Source organism: Oncorhynchus nerka, linkage group LG25 (assembly GCF_034236695.1).
Source record: "Oncorhynchus nerka isolate Pitt River linkage group LG25, Oner_Uvic_2.0, whole genome shotgun sequence".
NCBI lineage: Eukaryota > Metazoa > Chordata > Actinopteri > Salmoniformes > Salmonidae > Oncorhynchus > Oncorhynchus nerka.
In genome coordinates this window covers 44,611,631-44,638,937 of record NC_088420.1, presented here as the reverse complement: position 1 = coordinate 44,638,937, position 27,307 = coordinate 44,611,631, and the positions used below count along the sequence as shown (strand labels likewise).

General features: G+C 40.3%; 1 protein-coding gene across 1 annotated transcript in view; it reads left to right on the top strand.

Annotated features, from left to right (window-relative positions):
- LOC115108963 (vesicular glutamate transporter 3-like) overlaps nucleotides 1-26,605 on the top strand; it is a 35,579-nt gene extending 8,974 nt beyond the window's left edge. Inside the window, exons 3-12 of the mRNA XM_029633513.2 lie at nucleotides 2,138-2,256; nucleotides 10,610-10,724; nucleotides 11,007-11,094; nucleotides 15,148-15,234; nucleotides 17,850-17,992; nucleotides 18,308-18,457; nucleotides 19,026-19,158; nucleotides 20,312-20,422; nucleotides 23,378-23,505; nucleotides 23,790-26,605. Of these exons, the coding sequence (XP_029489373.2) occupies nucleotides 2,138-2,256; nucleotides 10,610-10,724; nucleotides 11,007-11,094; nucleotides 15,148-15,234; nucleotides 17,850-17,992; nucleotides 18,308-18,457; nucleotides 19,026-19,158; nucleotides 20,312-20,422; nucleotides 23,378-23,505; nucleotides 23,790-24,119 (1,404 nt within the window). The 3' untranslated portion in view covers nucleotides 24,120-26,605. The remainder of the gene's footprint in view (nucleotides 1-2,137; nucleotides 2,257-10,609; nucleotides 10,725-11,006; nucleotides 11,095-15,147; nucleotides 15,235-17,849; nucleotides 17,993-18,307; nucleotides 18,458-19,025; nucleotides 19,159-20,311; nucleotides 20,423-23,377; nucleotides 23,506-23,789) is intronic.
- Nucleotides 26,606-27,307: the final 702 nt, after the last annotated feature.

Genomic DNA, 27,307 nt, shown 5'->3' with positions numbered 1-27,307 from the left:
ACACATGCACATTTGTAGCCTGCTGGAGGTCATTTTGCAGGGCTCTGGCAGTGCTCCACCTGCTCCTCCGTGCACAAAGGCGGAGGTAGCGGTCCTGCTGCTGGGTTGTTGCCCTCCTACGGCCTCCTCCACATCTCCTGATGTACTGGCCTGTTTCCTGGTAGCGCCTCCATGCTCTGGACACTACGCTGACAGACACAGCAAACCTTCTTACCACAGCTCGCATTGATGTGCCATCCTGGATGAGCTGCACTACCTGAGCCACTTGTGTGGGTTGTAGACTCGTCTCATGCTACCACTAGAGTGAAAGCACCGCCAGCATTCAAAAGTGACCAAAACATCATCACCTGCAAGAACCACTCCTTTATTGGGGGTGTCTTGCTAATTGCCTATAATTTCTACCTGTTGTCTATTCCATTTGCACAACAGCATGTGAAATTTATTGTCAATCAGTGTTGCTTCCGAAGTGGACAGGTTGATTTCACAGAAGTGTGATTGACTTGGAGTTACATTGTGTTGTTTAAGTGTTCCCTTGATTTTTTTGAGCAGTGTATATAGTCATATTGACTACTTCATCGCTCGCTCATTAATGTCTTAGTCGTAATTATGGATTGCCTCTTATCCGTTCGTCCCCCCTTATGCCATAGTTTGTACATCTCAATTGTCAGTAGAAACCACATTTGTTTATGCAAGTCAGCCATATCAGCTATGTTTTTTTAAAAGGTAGTAAATGAGGCTGAATGAACTGTTTCACAGCCAGACAAGGCTCTGGTGACAGCCAGGTGTAGTGGTGGTAAGGATTCACTCCATGGTGCTGAAAAGAAAGCTCTGCTATTGGGACAGCTTTATGTAGGCCCCAACAGTTTGTGGGCACCATTTGTCACCGTCAGGGGTCAACTTTGGTTTTAGAAGTGTGTGTGTGTGGGGGGTGGGGGGGGTGGGGGGGGCATAACTTATTTTTATTATATATGTATTTTTTATCCAGTTAGATAAACACTCCAAACAGCCTACCCGAACGCTCAGAGGCGTCTGCATGGTCCTAAAGGACACCAATGCCTCGTTTTGTATCACATTCCAATGATAAAACTGTGGGGAACAAAAATGAAATTTAAGAATGTGGAGGGTCCCCAGTGAAAGTTGTGCCCCTGGTCACCGTTACAATACAATTTGTGTATTATTTAGTGTTTTGTCGTGTAGTGGCTTTGCTGGCATGCATTTAAAAGATGTTTTGGGAGTTTTTCCCACCAAGATGCACATGCTAAAATCGCCACTGTAAGTGGCTAGGAGTATTACAGAAAAAATATATACAGTATATAAATAGTAATTTATTGAGCGAAATGAAGTAACTCTTTCCTCATGAGTGTAGCGTTGTTCGTGAGTCCCGAACACTGCATCCGTATCAAACCTAAATAAATGGGCCTATGGTATGAAAATGAAACAGACTTGTCTACAATGTTGCAATAATGGCAAAGGGAATTAAATGATGTAACGACAGCAATTGTTGTAAGATTATATGGAATATAGATTGAACAAATATGTAGTTTAACTTGAGAAAACAACATCAAACATTTTCAACACAAAAACAGTACTGAGAGGGCACTATTGTGGAAAGACGAGTTTAGTGACATCACCACAGAGTGATATCAATGGCCACAGTGATTGAATTTTGAAAAAGTTTTTTAAAATATAATATAATTCCATAGTATGCCTAGTAAATGGGCATGTATAGGCTAACACTTGAATCATCAGTGATTCATCTATCATCACCTGTTAGCCAGCAGTCATCAATGTAGGCCTATAGGCTTCAGTCAAAATACTAAAAAGATTGCATATCTAAATCTTGAGTTTATTCCTCTTAATTATCTACATCAATCATCCATCCCTGATACAGGGGATCAGGTGAACACACCCTTGAATGTTGTATTATGTTGTATTATAGTGCCATTGCTATTCAACAGCTGATATTTGGATGGAAATGTCAAAGTGTTGTTCTGAAGGACAGCAGCATCCCCCAAACAGTCCTCTGGTTCTATTTTCAAACTCTAACAACATAATAGCCCCGGACACATACACAAATGCTTCTTATGTGAAATAACTCATAACCAGTTAAATACCCTATATTATCCCTCTTCACCAGCCAGCTCAATTCAACTGGGACCCAGAGACTGTGGGACTGATCCATGGCTCCTTCTTCTGGGGTTACATCGTCACACAGATCCCTGGAGGCTTCATCTCTAACAAGCTGGCCGCCAACAGGTGAGACCTTCCCACTGCTAACACTCTCACTCCTTGTGACCCTGGGGCTGTCCCAATATGGGCACTGTTTACTATACTGAAAAACTCAGGAACTTCAAAAAATAGAAGGTATTTTAATAGAACTGGCTTGTGGGTGGACTAGAGAGTGTTAAATAGGTGACTGGGGTGGCTCAAGATCATTGACTATTGATAATGGAGGTTTGGAATGCATACCTCTGTTAAGTTTTTTTTTTACCATCGCTAGGACCCATTTCTCGATACTTAGGTCACTTTTTCAAAACTCTTCACACAGTTCTCCTAACTAACTTTCAGCTTGGCACAGCAGTTCATTTCACGTTCAAAATAAGTTCAAAATACCAAAACACTTCATACATGTCTCAAATCAACTCTTTCTTCCATAACACTAGCAAAGGTTGTCACCCAACAAGCACACATTGTCATTCATAAAACAATGACCTAAACAACACGAATAACAGGTAGCATTACACAATGTTTTCTTTACAAAACAAGAATGACACATCTCTACTGTTTAGAATTCACTGCAGTTTATGTTACAGGAATATATCAGACATGATGCAATACGTTTCAATATGTTTTATGTCATTTTGTGGCATTGAGGGATTCCAAAATACAATAATTTGTATATACACCATCTACGGATACAGATACAGTAGCAATACTAGTCAACTCTGTCTTATGCATTTGGCCACAGGTTCTCATCCACGTCACATCTTATGTCATATTGGGAAATACACAGAGGAAAGAATATTTTGGCATGCCTGGTCCATCCCTGGCAATCTTCTGCAGATATGTCCAGGCATCCAGCATTCATTGCGTCCCAGAGGGACATTTGATCATGTGGATGGTGGTCATAGACCTTCCACCTCTATGAGGAAAATAATTCCTCTATGGGGTTGAGGAATAGAGAGTAAGGAAGGAGGAAAAGTGACATTATCCTGGGATGGAATGCAAATCACTCTGTGACTGCACGGGAGTGGTGAAATGCCACATTGTCCCATACAATTACAAACGTTGGCCGATTTCGCCTCGCTGCAACCCTTTCCTCACCTGGCACAACCCTTCCATAGAGGTCACCCAAGAATGAAATAAGATGCTCGGTGTTGTATGGCCCAATTAGTGGTTTGTGTAACAGGAATCCATCAGAGGATATTGCTGCACACATTGTGATGTTGGCACCCCTCTGGCCCAGGACATCCACTGTGGCTCTTTTTCTAATCACATTCCTTCCTCGCCGCTGTGTTTTGGCCAAGTTGAAACCAGCCTCATTCACAAAGATGAATACTGTATGTGGGGTGTTTGTATGGCTTCAATCTCCATGACTCTCTAAAATAAATCCACAAGGCAACATAAGAGTTAGGCTATTACGGTAGTTTACATTATACCTTAAAACATGCCATTATGTGCCTCTGCCCTGTTTGGTGTTGTTCAAAACCAGTTCTGTATTTTATAGTCATCTTACCTGGACTTATTGGTTCCTGAGTTGCTTGACTCGTTCAGAGTTCCTCTCAAAGGGGGCAGTGTACAACTGCTTCATCCTGACTTGATGTTGTTTCAGGACTTTAGAAATATTTGTTATGCCTACATTGTCTGCTAACACTCGTCCCGAATCTCTGAGTTTTATGCCATTATTTCTGATGACCATATCAACGATTGCAGTTTCCTGCACAACAGTGAAAATCCTACCTCTCCCACCTGTAGGAGGTAACCGTTGGGTCCTAAGCAGAAATACAAAAACAATTTACAATTACCCACAAGTAGATTTGGAGGCTTTGCTCAATTGACTTCTGTAATGTGCAGTTCAGTCAGATGCAGAATGCACATCTTACCTGTTGTTTTGCCAGAAATTTCTCAGAATAGATGCCACTGTTGAGTGTTGCAGATTTGACTGCACTCTTAGACCAGCCTCTCTCATTGATACACCATGATTTATTACATGATCAGTTATAGCAGCCCCTAATCTCATCTGAGACTACAGTTCTTGATCTTCCTCTCAGTTTTCTTTCACCACACGTACGTACTCCTCTCCCTCTCCCAGCCACTCTTCTTCCTCTGTCAGCCACTTCTCTATCTCTGGCTGGGTCCATGTTTACATTATAGTACAGCATTATTCCTAAGATGTCCCCTTTGTATAGATGGTAATGTAATTGAAAGACTAACACCTATGTAGGTGTTCAGCTACAACGGGAATCAGCTGTGGTTGGTCAAATTGTTTTGATAGTATTTCATTTTTTAGATTTGGAATATATTTCAATACGGTATTACTGTATATACGGTATTACTGTAGAAATGTAGCAAATTTATGTCTTATTCAATTTTGTGTTATTTTAGGTTTTGAACTTAAGTTGAACAGTTTTGAAAAGAGTATTAAAATGTGCAAATTGGCCTGTAGGAACATAGAGTTTTGGTGGTGGTTGTGTCTGAGTGAGAAGAGAGTCCATGAAAATTGAAAGATGTAGTCGTTGAATGCATATTGTGCCAAAGCGATGAAAAATGATCCACAGTTTAGCCCACAAAGACTGCTGTTATGCTCACTGTGTGAAGAGTTTTGAAAAAGTGACCTAAGTATTGAGAAATGGGTCCTAGCAATTGTAAAAAATATATATATATATAAGTGCAGGGACATACACATTGGGTGTCTGAAATATGCAGTCAGTCAATGTGTGTGGTGAGGATTAGAACTGAAAGACGGGATATTTGGCATTGGTAGTCAGTGTGTGGCGTTAGAGCTATAACTGAAAGGTTTCAGGTACCTAAGTGAAAAAGGCATGCAGTGTTTGTGTGTGTGTTAGGTAAGGGTTAATGCCATCCGGTGTGTGTGTGTGTGGTGCGTGTGTGTGTGTGGTGAGCGTGCAGCTCTGATGGGGCTGATAGTAGTCCTGTAATAAAATCTTCACAGGAAAAGAGAACACGCCATTGATGGAGTAAATAATGAAAGATCTTGCATCTGATTTCTCCCTGAGACGCCAGCCACTGGAATATTACGAGTGTCACTTACACTTTGTTTTGGAAAAAAGGAGGGGTGGAAGAAAGGAAGAAAGCAATGGGGATGAAGCAGAATCGTATGGGATCTCTGTCTGTCCCTCAAAGGCAGATGTATTAGAACTGTCATATTGTTATGTTGGATTGGTCATTTTGAGCTGTCAGAAGGAGACCCATTCTTGCAATGCCAGAGATCACACCATATTCTCCTAAATCTAGAACATCTGGAGTCGAGGCTAGGGGAGACCTGGGAGGGACTGACTATTTCAGGGACATTGATGATTGGTGTTGAGTCAATTAGAAGATAGTCTTGGGTGCTCACTTTCTTTTACCTGTGACTGGTTTTAACCTTTAGATCTACAGCAGTACAGGCCATGACAGTAATTGTGGTGGGTTGTTGTTGACCTGGTTGTTGTATGTCAAGTGTTCATTAAGATTTTATAATTCTGTATGTAGCCGTTACTGTATCATACACTCCCTTGCGTGTTTATCTGGACAGTGAAGAAAAATGTATTATTTGGCTCTATATCTCCAGCATTTTGGATTTGAGATCAAATGTGTTATGAAGCGACAGTACAGATTGTCACCTTTTATTTTAGGGTATTTCCATACATATGTTTTACTGTTTAGAAATGAATGCACTATGTATTTAGTCCCCCCATTTGAAGGTGTCAAGGGCAAATGCATTTCAATTCATTCACTTTTTGACAGCATCACTTTTGTTTTAAACAACTTTCCATACATGTTTTCCCATGGTAGAAGGGGTCAGAAAGTCACCTTTTTAACCTGAATGACAAAACATTCAGGAGAAAGGCGTTCAATGTTTACCCATCGTCGTAAGAAGCGGACCAAAGCGCAGCGTGGTGTGAATGCATCATTTAATAGATGATGAAAAACACAAAGTAAACTGTACAAAAACAATAAACAAATCATGACGCTATCATAAGAACTGTGCTGACACAAGCAACTAACATAGACAATCACCCACAAACAAACAGTGAAACCCAGGCTACCTAAGTATGATTCTCAATCAGAGACAACTGCCTCTGATTGAGAACCATTACTAGGCCGAAACATAGAAATCCCCCAAATTATAGAAAAACAGACATAGACTGCCCACCCCAACTCACGCCCTGACCATACTAAATAATGACAAAACAAAGGAAATAAAGGTCAGAACGTGACACATTTTGCATACCCCATACCCCACCCTACCAAAACATCCATGTCTTCATCACTGGAAAAGAGAAACGGTTGAGTTTGATATAAATGTTAAGCTTACAAACAGGGTTGTCAAACAATTTAATAATTTCAGGATGTAGTTTTTGTTCCTTTTAAAATGACCCTTTTCTTACTTTAATATCAATTATCTAAAAATGCATAAACTTAGATTTTTTTTTATATATTTGCATATGTTGTAGCTTAGATCCTACAGGTTGAGACACAACATTCTCTTGAATACAGGGTGGATGTCATTTCAATAATATTCACCACCGATCAAAAGATTTAGAACTCCTACTCATTCAAGGATTTTCTTTATTTTTTACTATTTTCTACATTGTAGAATAATAGTTAAGACATCAAAACTATGAAATAACACATATGGAATCATGTAGTAACCAAACAAGTTTTAAACAAATCTAAAAAATATTTTATATTTGAGATTCTTCAAAGAGCCACATTTTGCCATGATGACAGCTTTGCACACTCTTGGAATTCTCTCAACCAGCTTCATGAGGTAGTCACCTGGAATGCATTTCAATTAACATATGTGGCTTCTTAAAAGTTAATTTGTGGAATTTCTTTCCTTAATGCATTTGAGCCAATCAGTTTTGTTGTGACTAGGTAGGGGTGTATACAGAAGATAGCCTTATTTGGTAAAATACCAAGTCCATATTATGGCAATAACAGCTCAAATAAGAAAAGCGAAATGATAGTCCATCATTACTTCAAGACATGAAGGTCAGTCAATATGGACATTTCAAAAACTTTGAAAGCATCTTCAAGTGCAGTCGCAAAAACCATTAAGTGCTATGATGAAACTGGCTCTCATGAGGTCCATGGAATGGAAGACCCAGAGTTACTACCTCCGCTGCAGAGGATAAGTTCATTAGAGTTACCAGCCTCAGAAATTGCAGCCCAAATAAATGCTTTACAGAGTTCAGGTAACAGACACATCTCAACACCAACTGTTCAGAGGAGACTGTGTGAATCAGGCCTTCATGGTCGAATTGCTGCAAAAACCACTACTAAAGGACACCAATAACAAGAAGAAACTTGCTTGGGCCAAGAAACATGAGCAATGGACATTAGATCACTGGACATGTGTCCTTTGGTCTGGAGTTCAAATTAGAGATTTTTGGATCCAACCACTGTGTCTTTGTGAGATGTGGTGTGGGTGAACGGATGATCTCCACATGTGTATTTCCCACCGTGAAGCATGGAGGAGGAGGTGTTATGGTGTAGGGATGCTTTGCTGGTGACACTGTCTGTGATTTATTTAGAATTCAAGGCCCACTTAGCCAGCATGGCTAATGTAAACAGTAAAAAGTACAGGATACAAAATCGACCCCTGTGGAACACCTTTTGTAATATACAGGAAGTCTGATTTAACACCATCCGTAGATACGCATTTACTTCTAACTGTCAAGTAAGCCTGGTCTAATAGCTCAGCTACTGTAGGTGTGAGAAAATAAATACTCTTAAGTTTTACATTTCTAACTACAAACCTCATGCAACTGCAAAATGTCACATGAAGAATATACTGTAAAGTATTTATGCTTTTGTTACTGTACAGTATTTATGCTTTCATTAATGAAATAATGATAAAAATACAATTTCAAAATTCTGATGTTTTTTTCAACTATCAGTAGGACAATAAGGAATAAATATCACTGAATCACAGAGCATGGGGAATGGTCTTGATAAATCAATCAGATTTTTATTTGGAAATGTTAGGATTTTTATGCTCTTCACTTGCAGTCCCTTAATAGCTTAGGCTTATACTACTCCCGACCGGTCCCGTTGTACAGCGCCATATTTTCCTAACTGAAACCCTTAATTAAATCGCTTTATCCGTGATTGTTAAATTAATCAGCTGATGCATTGGTCCAGAGCCAGGTGGTATTGGTGGAGAGTCACTGATCATTGGTGGAGAGTCAGGCGTCATTGGCGGAGAGTCACACGTCATTGGCGGAGAGTCAGGCGGCATTGGCGGAGAGTCAGGTGGAGAATGATGCGTTGAAGAGGGCGAGGATCGACATCTGTAAACTCTGGAACTCCCCCTCCTGTTTGTGGACTCTGCAAACAACATGTCCTTGATGGGCTAGAAGCCATCCACCCATGATGGGCTATCAGCAGGACAATAGACCCTTGCCGAGTTTAAGGACTTTAAATGTACAGTATTAATGGATGTTTGCGAGGCATGTCACCTCTCCCATAGCCCACCAAACCCAACTTTTAAAGGGAGAACCATTGTACAACCAGGAGCTCAAATTCTAGCAACAGAACTATTTTAAGGTTGGGATGCCATGAAATTAGATTTTACATATATGGACACTCCTCCTCCTTTCTGTAATCTGTCACATCTAAATACAATATAATAATTTACTTAAATGTATTTATCAGAGACAAACCATTTAACCATGTTTCCGAGAACCAGATTGTCAGGACACGAGTCTTGTACACAAATGTCAATTGTGTAAACATTTGTTTTATCATACATCACACACTAAGGTACAGTACATTAGCCCAAGCCCCTTACAATATTTAAATTCTGAGGGGGTGTTCAGCTTATTCCCATAACAGTTAACAAGCATAGGATCATCTGCAGCTATTTGTTGAGTCTGATTGAGCTGTGCTGAGGCAGGCCTGGTCTGGTAGCATGGGAGGGAGGTTGTAGGGGGAATTAAAGAGGGGTGTGTGGAGGGTAGTGTGGCCTGTGATCTTCCAAACTCTGCGTGGGGCCTCTTTGACTGCGTACGGCTTGTGCATAGCTCAGTGTATCTGCATGCAGTTCCTCAGCAGAAAAGCGATGGATGGAGGGTGAGTGGGGGGGGCAGTGTTGCTGGCTGTTCTCCAGCCTCTGTGAGGCGCCAACGGATGCAGGTCTAAAGGAGCAACAGATTTGTCTCAGGGAGTTGGTGGCTGGTCTACTGCTCCTGTGGGGTGAGTTGAACTGGCCACCCAAAGCAACATCCTTTAACATCCTTGCGAAGGTGGGGACTGTCGCTTTGTACAGGTCTACATTGTCGGAAAGAAAGACCAGGCTGAGGGTGGGATGGTGGGCCAGGTGTACGTTGGGCCATAGCATACAGTCCCGAGAGATTCTGGCATTTACCCTCTGGATGGTGGCAGGGTGGAAATCTCTCTGGAGCAGTCTACTGTAGATATTACAATCTTCGCAAGGGGGAGATGGTGGAGGCCCTCTCTATCACTCCCCTTAGTGATTTGGCCACCCTCTCCTGTTGGGCAGGCAGGTCATTAGTCCCTGTGTTAATGATGATAGGGCTGTGGGAGCCAAACTGGGCCACAGTCAAGAGCCTTATAGCTCTATCTGTTGTGAGGCGCAATAATTTTGCCACCTTTTAATTTGGGAAAAGTTTATTCTAGTATAAACTTTCCATAATTAATATATTATCTGGTTTCTCGTCAGGTCTGTAGAGGATGGCAGGAATGATGGGAGTAATTACAGGTCGTGAGATGGAGGGGCTCAGCTGGGTTGGTGCATTAGTTGGTTGGTTGGGTTGGCTGGTTGGTGCGTTCTGATTCAGCTGTTGGCTTGGTCCTGGGTGTTTGTGGGACTCTGTAGAGTGGATGTTGGCGGCTGAGAAATTTCTGCATTAGCTCATGTAGCTCCTTCTGCAAGTCCTGCATATGGCTGGTGTTGACTGTTGGCATAGTTACTGCGTTTTGCCTTTGTAACTGTCGCCTCCAATAAAACATTTGATCTCAAATCCAAAATGCTGGAGTATAGTGTCAAATTCAAAGTTTTAGCTTCGCTGTCCAAATAAGTGCATAGGGGAGGGTACAGATGTAGGATCTTAATTTCATCACCCTGGTGCAGGATAACTTTTCTGCAATGCAGGAAATCTAAAATTTGTACTTTGTACTTTGGTTTCTGAAGTTTCCACTTTGTCAGACTTGACTTTCCCTTTTGAAAACGTTTTCAACCCCTACAAAAATGTACATTTCCTGTTGCTGAATGATTATTTCCCTGCTGTAGCAAGCTGGCTCAAACTAAGACCCTACAAGATCCTGTACGCAAATATTGGAAAATGCTACCCTTTGTAGTAATTTTTGCTCACCATTGTTGTCTATAACCTAGTTACACTATAATGTAATGTTTCCCCAGAGTGTTTGGGGCGGCCATTTTCCTCACGTCCATACTGAATATGTTCATCCCGTCAGCAGCCAGGAGGCACTACGGCTGTGTCATGTTAGTTCGCATCCTACAAGGCTTGGTGGAGGTGCGTCGTCTTCAGTGTTGCTGGATTTTGACACTTTCATTGCCAAATTTAAACCAAATCTACTAAATGTAGCCAAATTGAAGGTGGCAACGTTTGTCATCATAATGACTGATACATTTGACAAAGCTCATATACAGTACAGGGACACGTATACAGTACCAGTCAAAAGATGGACACACCATTCAGAACGTTTGACTGGTACTGTATATATCTGTATCTCTTTACTCCGGTTGATTATTTGACCATTCAGAATAAGGATGTCCTGTAATGCTTCCTATACAGGGTGTTACCTACCCAGCATGCCATGGGATGTGGGTCAAATGGGCTCCTCCCCTAGAGAGAAGTCGTCTGGCCACCACCTCATTCTGTGGTAAGTGAAATGAACACTAACCACGTTTCCATCCAGTTTTTATTTGAGGAAAGTCATACCGTATAAAAAAACAAACACGTGAGCTGTAATGGAAACAAGATTTTAAGGCACAATTTTATAAACACCGACAGATCATTTGTTTGTTCGACATGGTGGGATCTTTTTGTTCTGTAAAATAAATTATGCGTGAAATGGTGATGCGCAAATATTGATAATATGGGCCTCCACCATCTTCCCCCTTGCAAAGATATCAATAATATGCTATATGGTGTATGGTCCTCCCACTACGACTCGGGTAACCATGCAGTTTGTTAGGCTACAGATTAAATAAATTACGATGAACTTCACAGGTGAAAGTGCAAAAATCGAATGAATTTATTAAATCGAATGGATATTCAAAAATAACCTGCCTGCCTTTCTGTTATACACATAACCACAATCAACCCTAATCGAGCCATTGAATATATGTCTCATTGTTCTCTGTCCAGAGATGTTTAGCATTGTGGTCAAATGGGGATGGGATAGGTTGTAGTAACACTTCATTTTATGGGGTCCTTATTACAATATAATTACACTAACAAGTATTGTAGTTAATTGTGATAACTCATAGTTACACTGTAATAACAATATGTAACTGGTGGCATTTGCAGTCAGTAATGATAGATCTGTAACAACAAATGCTTGTTGCCTTGCTTGTTACAAATTCACAAATATTGTGTTTCATTTCTTCTCAGCTGCATCCAATTTAGTAACAACTGTCACAACGTGGCAATCTCTCATGGACAGATGCGCTGGGTGTCCAAGATTAGAAAGGTTGGAGGCTCAATAGGCTCAAATAACTTACCTGTCAACACAATATTATTGCTAGCAGCCCCCCCCCCCCCCCCCCCAAAGTGTATAATCTGCGTTAATTTGGTTGAGTTTACAAAAACAGATCAGATATAGGTCAACCATATACCATATATATACTTACTACTCATTACCAAGTCAAAACAACCAAAAGATGAGCTTCTAATTTAGTCAACTTTATTGTAACATGTAAAAAGACTACAAAATAGTACTAGTATTATTGTTGGATTCATAATTTGATTAACTAGAATAAACAAAGATATAGGCCTACTCAATAACATACTTTTTTTTGTGGTGGTGACTGAAATCTGCAGCGTATAGTATGTTGAGCAACCTAGCCAGCTAGCTAATTCAGAGAGAATGGGATTGTCTTTTTCTCCCCTTTTTAACATTACAAGTAACAATGGAAATCGACAACGTCTGTTTTTTCATCTGTTTCTGTGTTTTCCAATCCTGGAGTCTGAGACCCAATGAGAAAGGTGGCATAGAGAAACAGAATGTAGCTACTGTATATGGGAATATAGCCAAGAGAATTAGCCTACTAGCTAACTATCATCAGAGACAGTACAGAAAACTTCCTCCAATATCTCTGCTAACATTATTAGATGTTTTTTTTAGGGTTTAAGCCTATAGCTAGGCCTAGCTACCCAGCTAGTTGTTGTGTTATCCTGCTAGCATAATACTTATGGTGTTTGCCAAAACGAATAAGCTAGCTAGTGTTTACTTTAAAAAGGAACTATTCATAGGTGTGTTGACACAAGCTAACATTAACATGCTGGGTGTGTCTCATTTAATAACCTTGGTAATGGATACCCTGAGAACAAGGTTCAGGGAAGATAAGACCATGATCGAGCCCAGCTAGCTAGCTATTTGCCCTCTGTAGGTAGCTAGCTAGATAAAGTTAGCTGTCAAGGCATGGAAAGTCTGTGGATGTTAATTAAGTTAGCAAGCTAACATTAGCTAGCTAGTTTTTGGTATTCTGCAGGATGATTTAGCATATGTAGAATGCTAGCTAGATAGCTAACTACCTATGCTAAATTGTCCAGCTCAATTTCTGTATCCAAAAAGCAAAACAAATTGCATGGAAAACCGACCTTCTCTCTCCTATGTGGACGTGTTTGTCTCCTATATAACCTTTTGTCTCCTATACAACCTCTCCTGTACAACCAATCTCTTATGGCTGTATTTTGCTTACAACTTTCTTCTCGATCTCAGTACCACTGTCACTGTGAGTCAGTCAACACAAATTGTGGGCACGTTAAGAGGTTGTTGTTATTTCGAGTGCAGTGGGCAGATATTGACGTGATCACAATCAAATCAAACTTTATTTGTCACATGCACCGAATATTACATGTGTAGACCTTACCGTGAAATGCTTACTTACTTACAAGCCCTTAACCAACAGTACAGATCAAGAAAGATCTGATCAAAAATATTTACCAAATAAACTAAAGTAAAAAATTATGAAAAGAAACTCAATAAAATAACAATAACGAGGCTATATACAGGGGGTACCGGTACAGAGTCAATGTGTGGGGGTACAGGTTAGTCGAGGTAATTTGAACATGTAGGTAGGGCTGAAGTGACTATGCATAAAACAGTGAGTAGCAGAAGTTTAAAAAACAAATGGGGGGGGGTCAATGTAAATAATCCGTTGGCCATTTGGTTAATTGTTCAGCAGTCTTATGGCTTGGGGGTAGAAGCTTTTAAGGAGCCTTTTGGTCCTAGACTTGACGCTCCGGTACCATTTGCCGTGCGGAAGCAGAGAGAACAGTCTATGACTTGGGTGACTGGAGTCTTTGACAATTTTTGGGGCTTTCCTCTAACACCGCCTAGTATATAGCTGCTGGATGATAGGAAGCTTGGCCCTAGTGATGTACTGGGCCGTACGCACTACCCTCTGTAGTGCCTTAATGAAGATGCCTTAATTCCTGGGATAAATAAATAAGTGCACTAATGCATCCGAAGTGAGCATGTTCTTCAACTGTGAAACCCTTGCCAGGTTACATGATAAAATAAGGGGTTGTCTTATGACCATTTTAAGTGCATTTATAAACGTATTATTTAACCAAGCTTAATAGGTTACAATTTGGCAAGCACTGAATGACTATCCCCAAATGTTTGCCGTAACTGTTTATTAATGTGGTAAAAATGTTTGATTAATGCTTGATAAAGTAATTCATCCTTTGTCAAGCCCCACCCTCCTTAGCTACCATTGCTTTACATGTCAAATTCACTGTTAAACAATTTAACAATTTAAACAATTTATTTATGTAAAACCCTGTTTTTGGCATAGTGCTCATAAGCTTCCATGCATTTCAAAAGAAAGCAGGACCTGGGCCTGGGCATCATACTCCAGAGCCCTTTATAGCTTATGTTGTCAATGAGGTGGTTGGTTTTAAATTGGCTAATATTTATAATGTGGTGTGTTCAGGTGAAAAATGGTGTGTTCAGATCTTATCGGAAACCTGAACATTTGTAACAAGCATGGTAACAAACCTTAGTTTACATCTCTGTAATTACAGACTGCAGGTACCACCAGTTACATGTTGTTAGTACAGTGTAACTAGGAATTATTACAACACTATACATATGTAATTACACTGTAATAAGGACCCCTTAAAATGATGTGTTACAGAGGTGGTTTCCTTTTGCAGAAGTCTGCTGTTGTTCTCCCCCGAAAATGCATTAAAACAGCCATCTTTCATAATAAACTGGAGCCATGACAACCGGAGCTTCCAAACCCTTTTGACATCACTTCTGAATGAAAGATTGCCCTCACACACTTCACCTGCTCACTCTGAAGGAGCTTGCTCCCTGGCCTATTCAAATGGAGAGTGTTTATAAGGCCATCAGATAATAAAATATACATTAAAACATCCTCTCCCAAGGATGGTGCCAATAAGTCCAAATTTGATGAATCCAATAAGGTTCCAGTTGCATGACATTTACACTAACTGAGATTATTCATGTTTTTGTGACAAGTCATACTTTTTTCTAGTAGTCCTTTTCTAGTGATGAAGAAGAGTTGCTGAGGTGCTGCGGAGTAATGATCATGTAATAGTCAAAGCTTTTTTCAGTCAAAGCTAGTTTTGATACCAGGGCATCACTACTTAGTTATTTTATTGAGGTTTCATTTAGATGCTGACCAAAGAGAACTACGACATTGGCATGTTCATTGTTTTCCATTTTCTTTATCTCCAGGTTCATATGCAGGTGCTGTGATTGCCATGCCTTTAGCAGGAGTACTGGTTCAGTTCGTTGGATGGCCCTCAGTCTTCTATATCTATGGTAAAAAAAAAATGTAATCAATATTACATTGCTAAATTGAATCCATGTGGATTATATAGGTGTGGTTTACAATTATTTCATACAGGAATGCATACAAAGGTTTGCATATTGAGTTTTGGTTGGGAAAATCATTGAAATGCATGCACTGATGTTCAGATACTCTAGATGGCGGAAATGACCAAAGATAGTGATCTTTGTAAAAACAGGGAGATGTCTATGATCTAACTAGCGATAGGGGGGAAAAGTGTCTTGAGTTTCTAAATGTATATTCATTCTCAACTTAATTACTTATATGACTTCAGAACAGCTTTCACAAGACCTGGCCCAACTATGATAAAGTACAGTAGGTGGGTGATTCCCATTTGAGCAACATTCCACACAGTACACTAGTTGTCACTAGTGTGACATGCAAAGCACCACAGTCATTATGTCATTAGTATTACACCAGTCTTAGATTGTTCTCTAATTTCTTTACTTCGTCTGTTTTATCAAATTCATTTTAATTATTGTTTGATTAAGATATTCACACAATCTCATAAGACACTTTGTGCCTGCTGCGTTTCAGTATAATTTCCGTAGCTCTCTTGTGATCTAATCACATGATTAATTAACTGAAATTAAAGTTTTCCTGTCTGGGATTCCTACCTAATTACAGTGCCTTCGGAAAGTATTCAGACCCTTTGACTTTTCCACATTTTGTTACATTACAGCCTTATTCTAAAATAAGTTTTTTTAAATCCTCATCAACACACCATAATGACAAAGCAAAAACAGGTTTTTAGACATTTTTGCTAATTTATTCCCCCGCTAAAAACTGAAATATCACATTTCCATAAGTATTCAGATCCTTTACTCAGCACTTTTTTGAGGCAACTTGCAGCGATTACAGGCTCGAGTCTTCTTTGGTATAACGCTACAAATGTGGCACACCTGTATTTGCGGAGTTTCTCCCATTCTTCTCTGCAGATCCTCTCAAGCTCTATCAGTTTGGATGGGGTGTATTTCTGCACAGCTATTTTCAGGTCTCTCCAGAGATGTTCGATCGGGTTTAAGTTAGGGCTCTGGCTGGGCCACTCAAGGACATTCAGAGACTTGTCCCGAAGCCTCTCCTCCGTTGTCTTGGCTGTGTGTTTAAGGTCGTTGTCCTGTTGGAAGGTGAACCTTCGCTGCAGTCTAAGGTCCTGAGTACTCTAGAGCAGGTTTTCATCAAGGATCTCTGTACTTTGCTTCATTCATCTTTGCATCGTTCCTGGCTAGTCTCCCAGTCCCTGCCGCTGAAAAACATCTCCACAGCATGATGCTGCCACCATCTTGCTTCACCATAGGGATGGTGCCAGGTTTCCTCCAGACGTGACGCTTGGCATTCAGGCCAAAGAGTTCAATCTTGGTTTCATCAGACCAGAGAATCTTGTTTCTCATGGTCCGAGAGTCTTTAGGTGTCTTTTGGCAAACTCCAAGTGGGCTGTCATGTGCCCTTTACTGAGGAGTGGCTTCCGTCTGGCCACTCAACCATAAAGGCCTGATTTGGTGGAGTACTGCAGAGATGGTTGTCCTTCTGGAAGGTTCTTCCATCTCCACAGAGGAACTCTAGAGCTGTGTAAGAGTGACCGTCGGGTTCTTGGTCACCTCCCTGATCAAGGCCTTCCTCCCCCGATTGTTCAGTTTGGCCGGGCGGAAAGCTCTAGGAAGAATCTTGGTGGTTCCAAATTTCTTCAATTTAAGAATGATGGAGGTCACTGTGTTCTTGGGGACCTTCAATGCTGCAGATTTTTTTTGGTACCCTTCCCCAGAACTGTGCCTCTACACAATTCTGTCTTGAAGCTCTACGGACAATTCCCTCGACCTCATGGCTTGGTTTTTGCTCTAAAATGCACTGTCAACTGTGGAACCTTCTATAGACAGGTGTGTGCCTTTACAAAAAAATTCCAATCTATTGAATGTACCACAGGTGGACTCCAATTCAGTTGTAGAAACATCTCAAGGATGATCAATGGAAACAGGATACACCTGACCTCAATTTCGAGTCTCATAGCAAAGGGTCATAATAGTAAATATTTCCGTTTTTATTTTTTATACATATGCAAAAATCTCTAAACCTGTTTTTGTTTTGTTAGAATTGGTCAATGCCCAGTTATTACTAGGCTGCCATATCACTTACATGTACAGTGAGATGGATAGAGGGTGCACTTGCTACAAAGCCTGTTTAGCATGGGCAGCATCATTGAAGGCTTTCATAATTTTAAAGTAGACAACTGGGGGAGACTTCCTATGGGTTCAGGAGGGATCATGGAATTCATTCCTAGTCAGCGGGAGAGATGATCCAATGAATGAGGTGTGCCGTCTTTCCATCTCTATGATCTATAACAAAGCCCTTAGGGGCGGTTTCTCGGACACAGATTAAGCCTAGTCCTTGACTAAAAAACATTTTCAATGCAGATTCCAGATGGAGCTTGTTTTTTAGTGCAGGACTATGCTTAATCCATGACCAGGAAGTGCTTCATAGTTACAATATGAACCGTAACCTGGAAGTCTAGTAAAAACAGACTATTTTGTTATACCCATATAACAATAAGAGCATTGGTGATGACCTGTGTTGTTTATTTCTGTACATTCAGGTGTATTTGGGATCATATGGTACATCTTCTGGCTCCTGCTTGCCTATGGGAGCCCAGCCGCCCACCCCACTATAAGCAATGAGGAGAGGATCTACATAGAGACCACCATTGGCGAGGGGGTCAAAATATTGAGCGCCACTGAGGTATGCTGCTACTCACTCTGGCTGCTGTCAGATACATTATCGTAGTATAATAAAGATTTATGTTATTTCAAATATCATGCTCTTGTGAGTACTTATAGAAGTTTTGTGACACACGTGTAAGATATAATCAAGATTGACAAGAGACTTAAGCCAGGTTAACAACAGTAGGCTTCCTATTTGAGTGCTGTTGACCCCTGAAATCGATGGCACGCTTGAAAATGAAAACATAACCCAATACATAACCCAGGTTGACCCCTGAAATTGAGCCCTGAGATTGTCAGTGAGATCAGATCCCCTATTTCCGGCCCACCACAGAAATTCAAGACTCCATGGCTCCGTTTCTTCACCTCCATGCCTGTCTATGCCATCATCGTGGCTAACTTCTGCCGTAGCTGGACCTTCTATCTGCTCCTGATCAGCCAGCCGGCCTATTTCGAGGAGGTGTTCGGCTTCTCTATCGGCAAGGTGGGTCTTCTCTGTGTGGTGTAGATCTAACACATCTCTTTGCAATTTGTTATCCATAGTAAATGGAACAACACTCTTATTATCATAAGACTCAAGTGGATCATCATTTATTTTCAACTTCGAGATTGTCTTTCATCAGAGAAAGTACAGTATATTAGAGAAATGTTTGACATAATACTGAAAAGAAAATGTCAAAATGAACTGCATGACACATGTATCTACAGTACAATCTAGAGCACTGTTTCCCAAACCTCTAGCCTGTCCACACATTTGATGTGTTCCAGAACTAGCACAGCTGATTCAAAAGGTCACCTAATCATCAAGCTCCTCATTAGTTAAATCAGCTGTGCTAGTTCTGGAATACATTAAATAGGAGGGTACTCTGGGGGCTACTCGAGGACAGGTTTGGGAAACACTGGTCTAGAGCAACTTTTCCCAAACTCTGTCCTGTGAACTCCAAGGGGTTCACATTTGTTTTTTTTGCCCTAGCAGATTAAAATAATCAACTCATCATCTAGCATCATGCTCTTACCATCATTTCTGGGTGTTGTTTTGTTCCTCCTCAAAGGTGGGGCTCCTGTCTGCTGTTCCTCACATGGTGATGACCATCGTAGTGCCAATCGGTGGCCAGCTGGCCGACTTCCTACGCAGTCGTAAAATCATGTCAACTACAAATGTCCGGAAAATCATGAACTGCGGAGGTATAGTACCCAGGACAGAGGGAATTAATTTCCCTTACATTGTACCTACAGTGCCTTCAGAAAGTATTCATTCCCCTTGACTTATTCCACATTTTGTTGTGAATTCAGAATGGATTAAATTACATCTATGCACAATACCCCATAATAACAAAGTAAAAACATGTTTTTAGAAATTGTTTCACATTTCTTGAAGAGGAAATACAGAAATATCTCATTTACATAAGTATTCACACCCCTGAGTCAATACTTTTCACCTTTGGCAGCGATTACAGCTGTGAGTCTTTCTGGATTGGTCTTTTAAGAGCTATACACACCTTGATTGTCCAACATTTGTCCATTATTATTTTCAAAATTCTTCAAGCTCTATCAAATTGGTCGTCTATCATTGCTAGACAACATTTTCAGGACTTGCCATAGATTTTCAAGTAGATTTAAGTCAAAACTGCAACTTGGCCACTCAGGAACATTCACTGTATTTTTGGTAAGCAACTCCAGGGTAGATTTTGGCTTGTGTTTTAGGTTATTGTCCTGCTGAAAGGTACAGTGTCTGGTGGAAAGCTGACTGAACCAGGTTGTCCTCTATGATTTTGCCTGTACTTAACTCCAACTTGTTTTTCAGTATCACTTTAGTGCCTTATTGCAAACAGAATGCATGTTTTTTTATATTTTTATTTTGTACAGGTTTCCTTCTTTTCACTCTGTCAGTTAGGTTAGTATTGTGGAGTAACTGCAATGTTGTTGATCCATCCTCAGTTTTCTCCTATCACACCCATTAAACTCTGTAACTGTTTCAAAGTCACTATTGGCATGGTGAAATCTCTTCCTCTCCGGCAACTGAAAGGACGCAAATGTATATTTGTATATTTGACTCTATACGTTCTTATAACCATTATGGCATGTCCTTCTACTAATGTTCATGTCCTTCTACTAATATTAAATTCCAGGACATTTTGAAAACATTTGTAGGTTAATTTGTAACGTTAACTGAAAACAAATTAAGACTCCCTTGGAACGTTACCTAATGTTGTAGGAATGTTCACTGTTTCCTGGGTATTATACTGTATCAGGGTTGATGAAGCTAGTAAAGCATTGCATACAAATCAGGATTTGGTAAGGTAGCCTTCGATCTTTGTGTGCCCTGTGACCCCTGCAGGTTTTGGTATGGAAGCCACTCTGCTGCTGGTGGTGGGTTTCAGTCACACACGTGGTGTTGCCATCTCCTTCCTGGTGTTGGCTGTGGGCTTCAGTGGCTTTGCCATCTCAGGTATAAAAGCTTCAGTTCAGCATCACTTTAGATGTATTAAAACGTTTAAAAACCTTATTTAGTCAAGTGAGATTACAGACATAATTATTTGTGTGCCTCTGTTGTAAAGTTGTGAATCCAAAAATAAATGTTGAGTCTGGAGGTGTATCACTCTCTTACTGCTGCTGAACTATGTTTGATAAGCCTCAGTTCAAGTTTCAAAGTTTATTCCCCACGTGCACAGAATACAACCGGTGTAAAACAGTACAGTGAAATGATTACCTTGAGAGCTCTTTCTGAACAATGCAGGGATAGTAATAATAACATACACTAGCGTTCAAAAGTTTGGGGTCACTTATAAATGTCCTTGTTTTCCATGAAAACATACATGAAATGAGTTGCACAATAAATAGGAAATATAGTCAAGACATTGACAATGTTACAAATAATGATTTTCAATTGAAATAATAATTGTGTCCTTCAAACTTTGCTTTCGTCAAAGAATCATCCATTTGCAGAAATTACAGCCTTGCAGACCTTTGGCATTCTAGTCGTCAATTTGTTGAGGTAACCTGAAGATATTTCACCCCATGCTTCCTGAAGCACTTCCTCCAAGTTGGATTGGCTTGATGGGCACTTCTTACGTACCATACGGTCAAGCTGCTCCCACAACAGCTCAATAGAGTTGAGATCAGGTGACTGTGCTGGCCACTCCATTACAGAGAGAATACCAGCTGACTGCTTCTTCCCTAAGTAGTTCTTGCATAATTTGGGGCTGTGCTTTGGGTCATTGTCCTGTTGTAGGAGGAAATTGGCTCCAATTAAGCGCCGTCCACAGGGTATGGCATGGCGTTGCAAAATGGAGTGATAGCCTTCCTTCTTCAAGATCCCTTTTACCCTGTACAAATCTCCCACTTTACCAACACCAAAGCACCCCCAAACCTTCACATTGCCTCCCTCATGCTTGACAGATGGTGTCAAGTACTCCTCCAGCATCTTTTCATTCTTTCTCCATCTCACAAATGTTCTTCCTCGTTATCTGAACACCTCAAATTTAGATGTGTCTGTCCATTACACTTTTGCCAATCTTCCTCTTTCCATTGTCTTTGTTCTTTTGACCATCTTAATCTTTTATTTTTATTGTCCAATCTGAGATATGGCTTTTTCTTTGCAACTCTGCCTAGAAGGCCAGCATCCCGGAGTCGCCTCTTCCTGTTGACGTTGAGACTGGTGTTTTGAGGGTACTATTTAATGAAGCTGCCAGTTGAGGACTTGTGAGGCGTCTGTTTCTCAAACTAGACACTCTAATGTACTTGTCCTCTTGCACAGTGGTGCTCCGGGGCCTCCCACTCCTCTTTCTATTCTGGTTAGAGACAGTTTGTGCTGTTATGTGAAGGGAGTAATACACAGCATTGTACAAGATCTTCAGTTTCTTGGCAATTTCTCCCATGTAATAGCCTTCTTTTGTTTCTGGCCATTTTGATCATGTAATCGAACACACAAATGCTGATTTTTTTTAATACATTTTTTATTTCACCTTTATTTAACCAGGTAGGCTAGTTGAGAACAAGTTCTCATATGCAACTGCGACCTGGCCAAGATAAAGCAAAGCAGTGTGACACAGACAACAACACAGAGTTACACATGGAGTAAACAATAAACAAGCCAATAACACAAACAAGTCAATGACACAGTAGAAAAAGGAAAGTCTATATACAGTGTGTGCAAAAGGCATGAGGAGGTAGGCAATAAATAGGCCATAGGAGCGAATAATTACAATTTAGCAGATTAACACTGGACTGATAAATTAGCAGATGATGATGTGCAAGTAGAGATACTGGTGTGCAAAAGAGCAGAAAAGTAAATAAAATAAAAACATTATGGGGATGAGGTTGGTAGATTGGGTGGGCTATTTACAGATGGACTATGTACAGCTGCAGTGATCGGTTAGCTGCTCAGATAGTTGATGTTTAAAGTTGGTGAGGGAAATACAAAAATCCAACTTCAGCGATTTTTGCAATTCATTCCAGTCACTGGCAGCAGAGAACTGGAAGGAAAGGCGGCCAAATTAGGTGTTGGCTTTGGGGATGATCTGTGAGATATACCTGCTGGAACGTGTGCTACGGGTGGGTGTTGTTATCATGACCAGTGAACTGAGATAAGGTGGCACTTTACCTAGCATAGACTTATAGATGACCTGGAGCCAGTGAGTCTGGCGACGAATATGTAGCGGGGGCCAGCCGACTAGAGAATACAGGTCGCAGTGGTGGGTGGTATAAGGTGATTTGGTAACAAAACGGATGGCACTGTGATAGACTGCATCCAGTTTGCTGAGTAGAGTGTTGGAAGCTATCTGATGCTCCAGACACTCAACTAGTCTAAAGAAGGCCAGTTTTATTGCTTATTTAACCAGGACAACAGTTTTCAGCTGTGCTAAAATAATTACAAAATGGTTTTCTAATGATCAATAAGCCTTTTGAAATTATAAACTTAGATTAGCTAACACAACGTGCCATTGGAAAACAGGAGTGATAGTTGCTGATGAGGGGCCTCTGTAGATATTCCATAAAATTCAGTTTTTTCCAGCTACAATAGTCATTTACAACATTAACAATGTCTACACTGTATTTCTGATCAATTTGATGTTATTTTAATGGACAAAATGTTTTGCTTTTCTTTCAAAAACAAGGACATTTATAAGTGACCCCAAACTTTTGAATGGTAGTGTATATAATAATACATTAATAAAATGTATTCATATACATTACTGTTTGGCTAAATGGTTATTTATTCATCCAAATGGATGATCCCAAAAACATTTATAAGAGACAGCATGAGTAGTGTATGGTATTCAATATCTAATAATAAATAATACATGATGGGATTTCATGTAGTGCTTTTTAATTACCCAAAGATAATTTGATAGTGGCATAAACAATTTACTCTGATGGACTGTACTTGTTACTGTATCCCCAGGGTTCAACGTAAACCACTTGGACATTGCCCCTCGCTATGCCAGTATCCTAATGGGCATCTCCAATGGCGTTGGTACACTGTCTGGAATGGTGTGCCCCCTTATCGTTGGAGCACTGACTAAACACAAGGTATTGTAGCATTCAACATTACAGACAAATTCTAACAACTGTCAATGAGATTAGCAAAATGAGTCAGGATAAGACTACGGCATCAATATTAGGAAGTCCCTTAGATGGCAGACAAAACTCCCCCTGAGGGACTTCCTAATATGAATGCCGTATAGGACACGACTAACACGACTGGTGAATGACACAATGAGATACTGGTTTTATAACATTGTCAATGAAATCAAACGTTATATCAGACAAGTGTGACAGTTTGGTCACTGACTCAAGTCTTTCTCCCTCTTTAGACCCGTCTGGAGTGGCAAAACGTGTTTGTGATTGCCGCCATGGTGCACTACACGGGGGTCATCTTCTATGCTATCTTTGCCTCGGGCGACAAGCAGGACTGGGCCGACCCGGAGAGCACCAGCGACGATAAGATTGGCATCATCGACGAAGATGAGCTGGCCGAAGAGACGGAGCTCAACAGCGAGATTGCCATGGCACCCAAGAAGAGCTATGGAACCACAGAGAACCCATCGAGCTGGAAGAAGAAGAGCAGAGTCACCATGCAGCAGGATGAGGATGATGGGAACTCCCACCATGGTAATGGGAACTACCAGGAGCAGTATCAGTGATGTGCCCTAAGTATCAGGGACATTGGCTGTCCTTGTTCTTCACCTTTATCCTGAAGCGTGCACTTGCACACTTTCTCACATGGCTTCAACAATGGTGGAAACTCCCTCCAGCCAAGCCTTTCACCAATCCTATGCTTTAATATCCATGTGGCGTGTGCAAATGCCCACTTCTGGAAAAGGGCAGAAGACCGAGACACAAAATTATCTCTAATGACCCCTCCCTATTCAATATATAGTGCACAACTACTACAGGGAATAGGGTGTCACTTGAGAAGCACTGCAGGACTTCCCCTTCACGTCGACATCAAGTGAATGAAGGGTATAGTGACATACTTAGGGCGCTGTTAAAAATAATTGACTCTTGGAAAGGGGGTTATTTGAGAGGACTTTGCCTTCACGTCAACATCCAGTAAATAAGTTTCAGCAGCAATTGGTCAATTACCACAAACTTGCTTTTTGTTGTTGTTTGGTCATTTTATCCATTTGACGGTTTTACCTCGTACTGAGACATCTTTACATTATCGTGTGGTCCCTGATGATGTCACATTTCACTAACCAGGTGTTGCGTCTGAGGCTGAGTAAGTGGTGTCAATTGAGAAAGAAATTAGACACATTTTTCTGGTGGGAACTCACCGATGAAGGGACATTACAATTTGTATAATATAAAAATAAATATATATATACTGTACAGTACCAGTCAAGTTTGGACCTACTCATTCAAGGGATTTTCTTTATTTTTACCATTTTCTACTTTGTAGAATAATAGTGAAGACATCAAAACTATGAAATAACACATATTGAATCATGTAGTAACCAAAAAATGTAGATTCTTTATTTGAGATTCTTCAAACTAGTCACCCTTTGCCTTGATGACAGCTTTCCACAATCTTGGTATTCTATCAACCAGCTTCATGAGGTAGTCACCTGGAATGCATTTAAATTACCAGGTGTGCCTTGTTAAAAGTACATTTCTTATCTTCTTCATGCTTTTGAGCCAATCAGTTGTGTTGTGACACGGTAGAGGTGGTATACAGAAGATAGCCCTATTTGGTAAAAGACCAAGTCCATATTATGGTAAGAACAGCTCAAATAAGCAAAGAAAACGACAGTCCATCACTATTTTAAGAAATGGTCAGTCAATCTGGAATTTTCGATAACTTTGAAAGTTTCTTTATCTGCAATCGCAAAAACCATCAAGCGTTATGATGAAACTGGCTCTCATGAGGATCGCCACAGGAAAGGAAGACCCAGAGTTACCTCTGCTGCAGAGGATAAATTCATTAGAGTTAACTGCACCTCAGATTGCAGCCCAAATAAATGCTTTGTGAGACGCAGAGTAGGTGAACGGATGATCTCCTCATGTGTGGTTCCCACCATGAAGCATGGAGGAGGTGTGGGGGTGCCTTGCTGGTGACACTGTCAGGGATTTATTTACAATGTAGAAAATAATACAAATAAAGAAAAACCCTTGAAGGTGTGTCCTAACTTTGACTGTATATTTATTCAGCAATGTAAATGTATGCAATATTGGTATAATGCTGCCTTCAAATGCTCCTTGGAGTCTCATTTCCCATTTGTGAAGTTGTAAATACAACACGATTGTGTTCAAGTTCTGAAGTCGGAACAATTATCCAACCAATGAGATTTTAGCTAGCTAGATGAGCTAGCTAACGTTGCTAATAATAAAGTAAGCTAGCGTGATGACGTAGCCGACAATAACGTCAAACTAGCTATTATCCACAACTGCTGACCAACGTTCTTTGCACAGTATGGGCAGATGAAACATACTGGAGTATGGCTTACCTTTAATTGAATGTGAATAGTTTTGTTTTGTGTCAGTTATGCAACTAAGGGGACGTGCATATCATGAATGTGACTGGTTTGCTTTCAGCATTATTGAAGTAGACCACAGTGTTAAAAGTATAGGCCTTTTTTGTTGTTGCTTGTAACAATTTGCTACTGTTTAGTGACAATACTCTACCACAGCTCTCAGCCTGCTGTCCATGCCTTACCAGGCCCTGGTCCCAGTGTTTCCCTTTAATACACTAGTTTCAGCATTGCTATGAGTATTTATGGAGCTGTAAGCTCTCAGTAGGACAAATATACTGTGGAATGTAAAACTGTGCATATATTCTCCAAGTGGGTTGAAGTCACATACAGTATCATCATGTAATCATCTACTATTGATCTATTTGATATTCATGTTCATTTACTCATTTTTTTATTGTCTGAATAAGGGGACTCCTCAAATATAAAAAATATTTTAAAATGATGTATATAGAGTCAAATTATTACTGCTATTTATAGGACTTATGGGACAGTGATTTTTCAGTTTTTTTGTATAGTATATAATTATTTGTCATTCCATTGTTTGATAAATGCACTTTACTATTTTCAGATTGTCCAGCGTTTAACTTGAATATTGTCTATTCTGTATTGAGAACTTTGTTTTTAAAAATAAACACCCTGAACAAGTCTTAACTATGGATCACTGAGTAATGTGAACTGAGTTGTTCTTTATTCCACCATTGATTGTTCATTTCAAAGTTCTTTGAGGCAAATCCACCATCAAGTGCAATATGTCAATTGCTCTAACTCAAAATAAATCTTACAGTTTGAAACCCCCAATTTGTCCTCTTGTAAACAGGGGGGGGCTGATTATATACACTCAAACTTTTTATAGACCTCAAACTGCTCACAAAACCACATGGCCTTACAGTAAATTCCATGTATGGATGGAAGGTAAACATCATTAGCCATGAGTTTTTGAACACGTGGATAAAAACAATATTCATCCCGTTTGACTGTCTTTATCTGCCACTACTTTGAGACAAAATGGCTGTTCTACAATCAACACTAAGCTGTGTGTTTACTCCAATTAGCTTTCCGAATCATTGTAACAACTACACAGACCACTCTGCTTCCCATCATCTCTCAGTAAACATCCTTCACCTTATCTGTTCTGTTCCTAAACACTTAGATCCACCAGTAAGCTAGCAAATTCATGGGACACTAATGTACAGTCATTTGTGCAGGCAAATACTATGTTTGTCGTAATTCCTGATTTAAAATGGGTTACCATAAGTGGAACCATCATGCTCAAGAGGTAACTCAGGGTGAATATAATCCATTGAAAATAATGAATGAAAGCATGTACTTTTTAAGAGGGCCTATTACCTTTATATGTT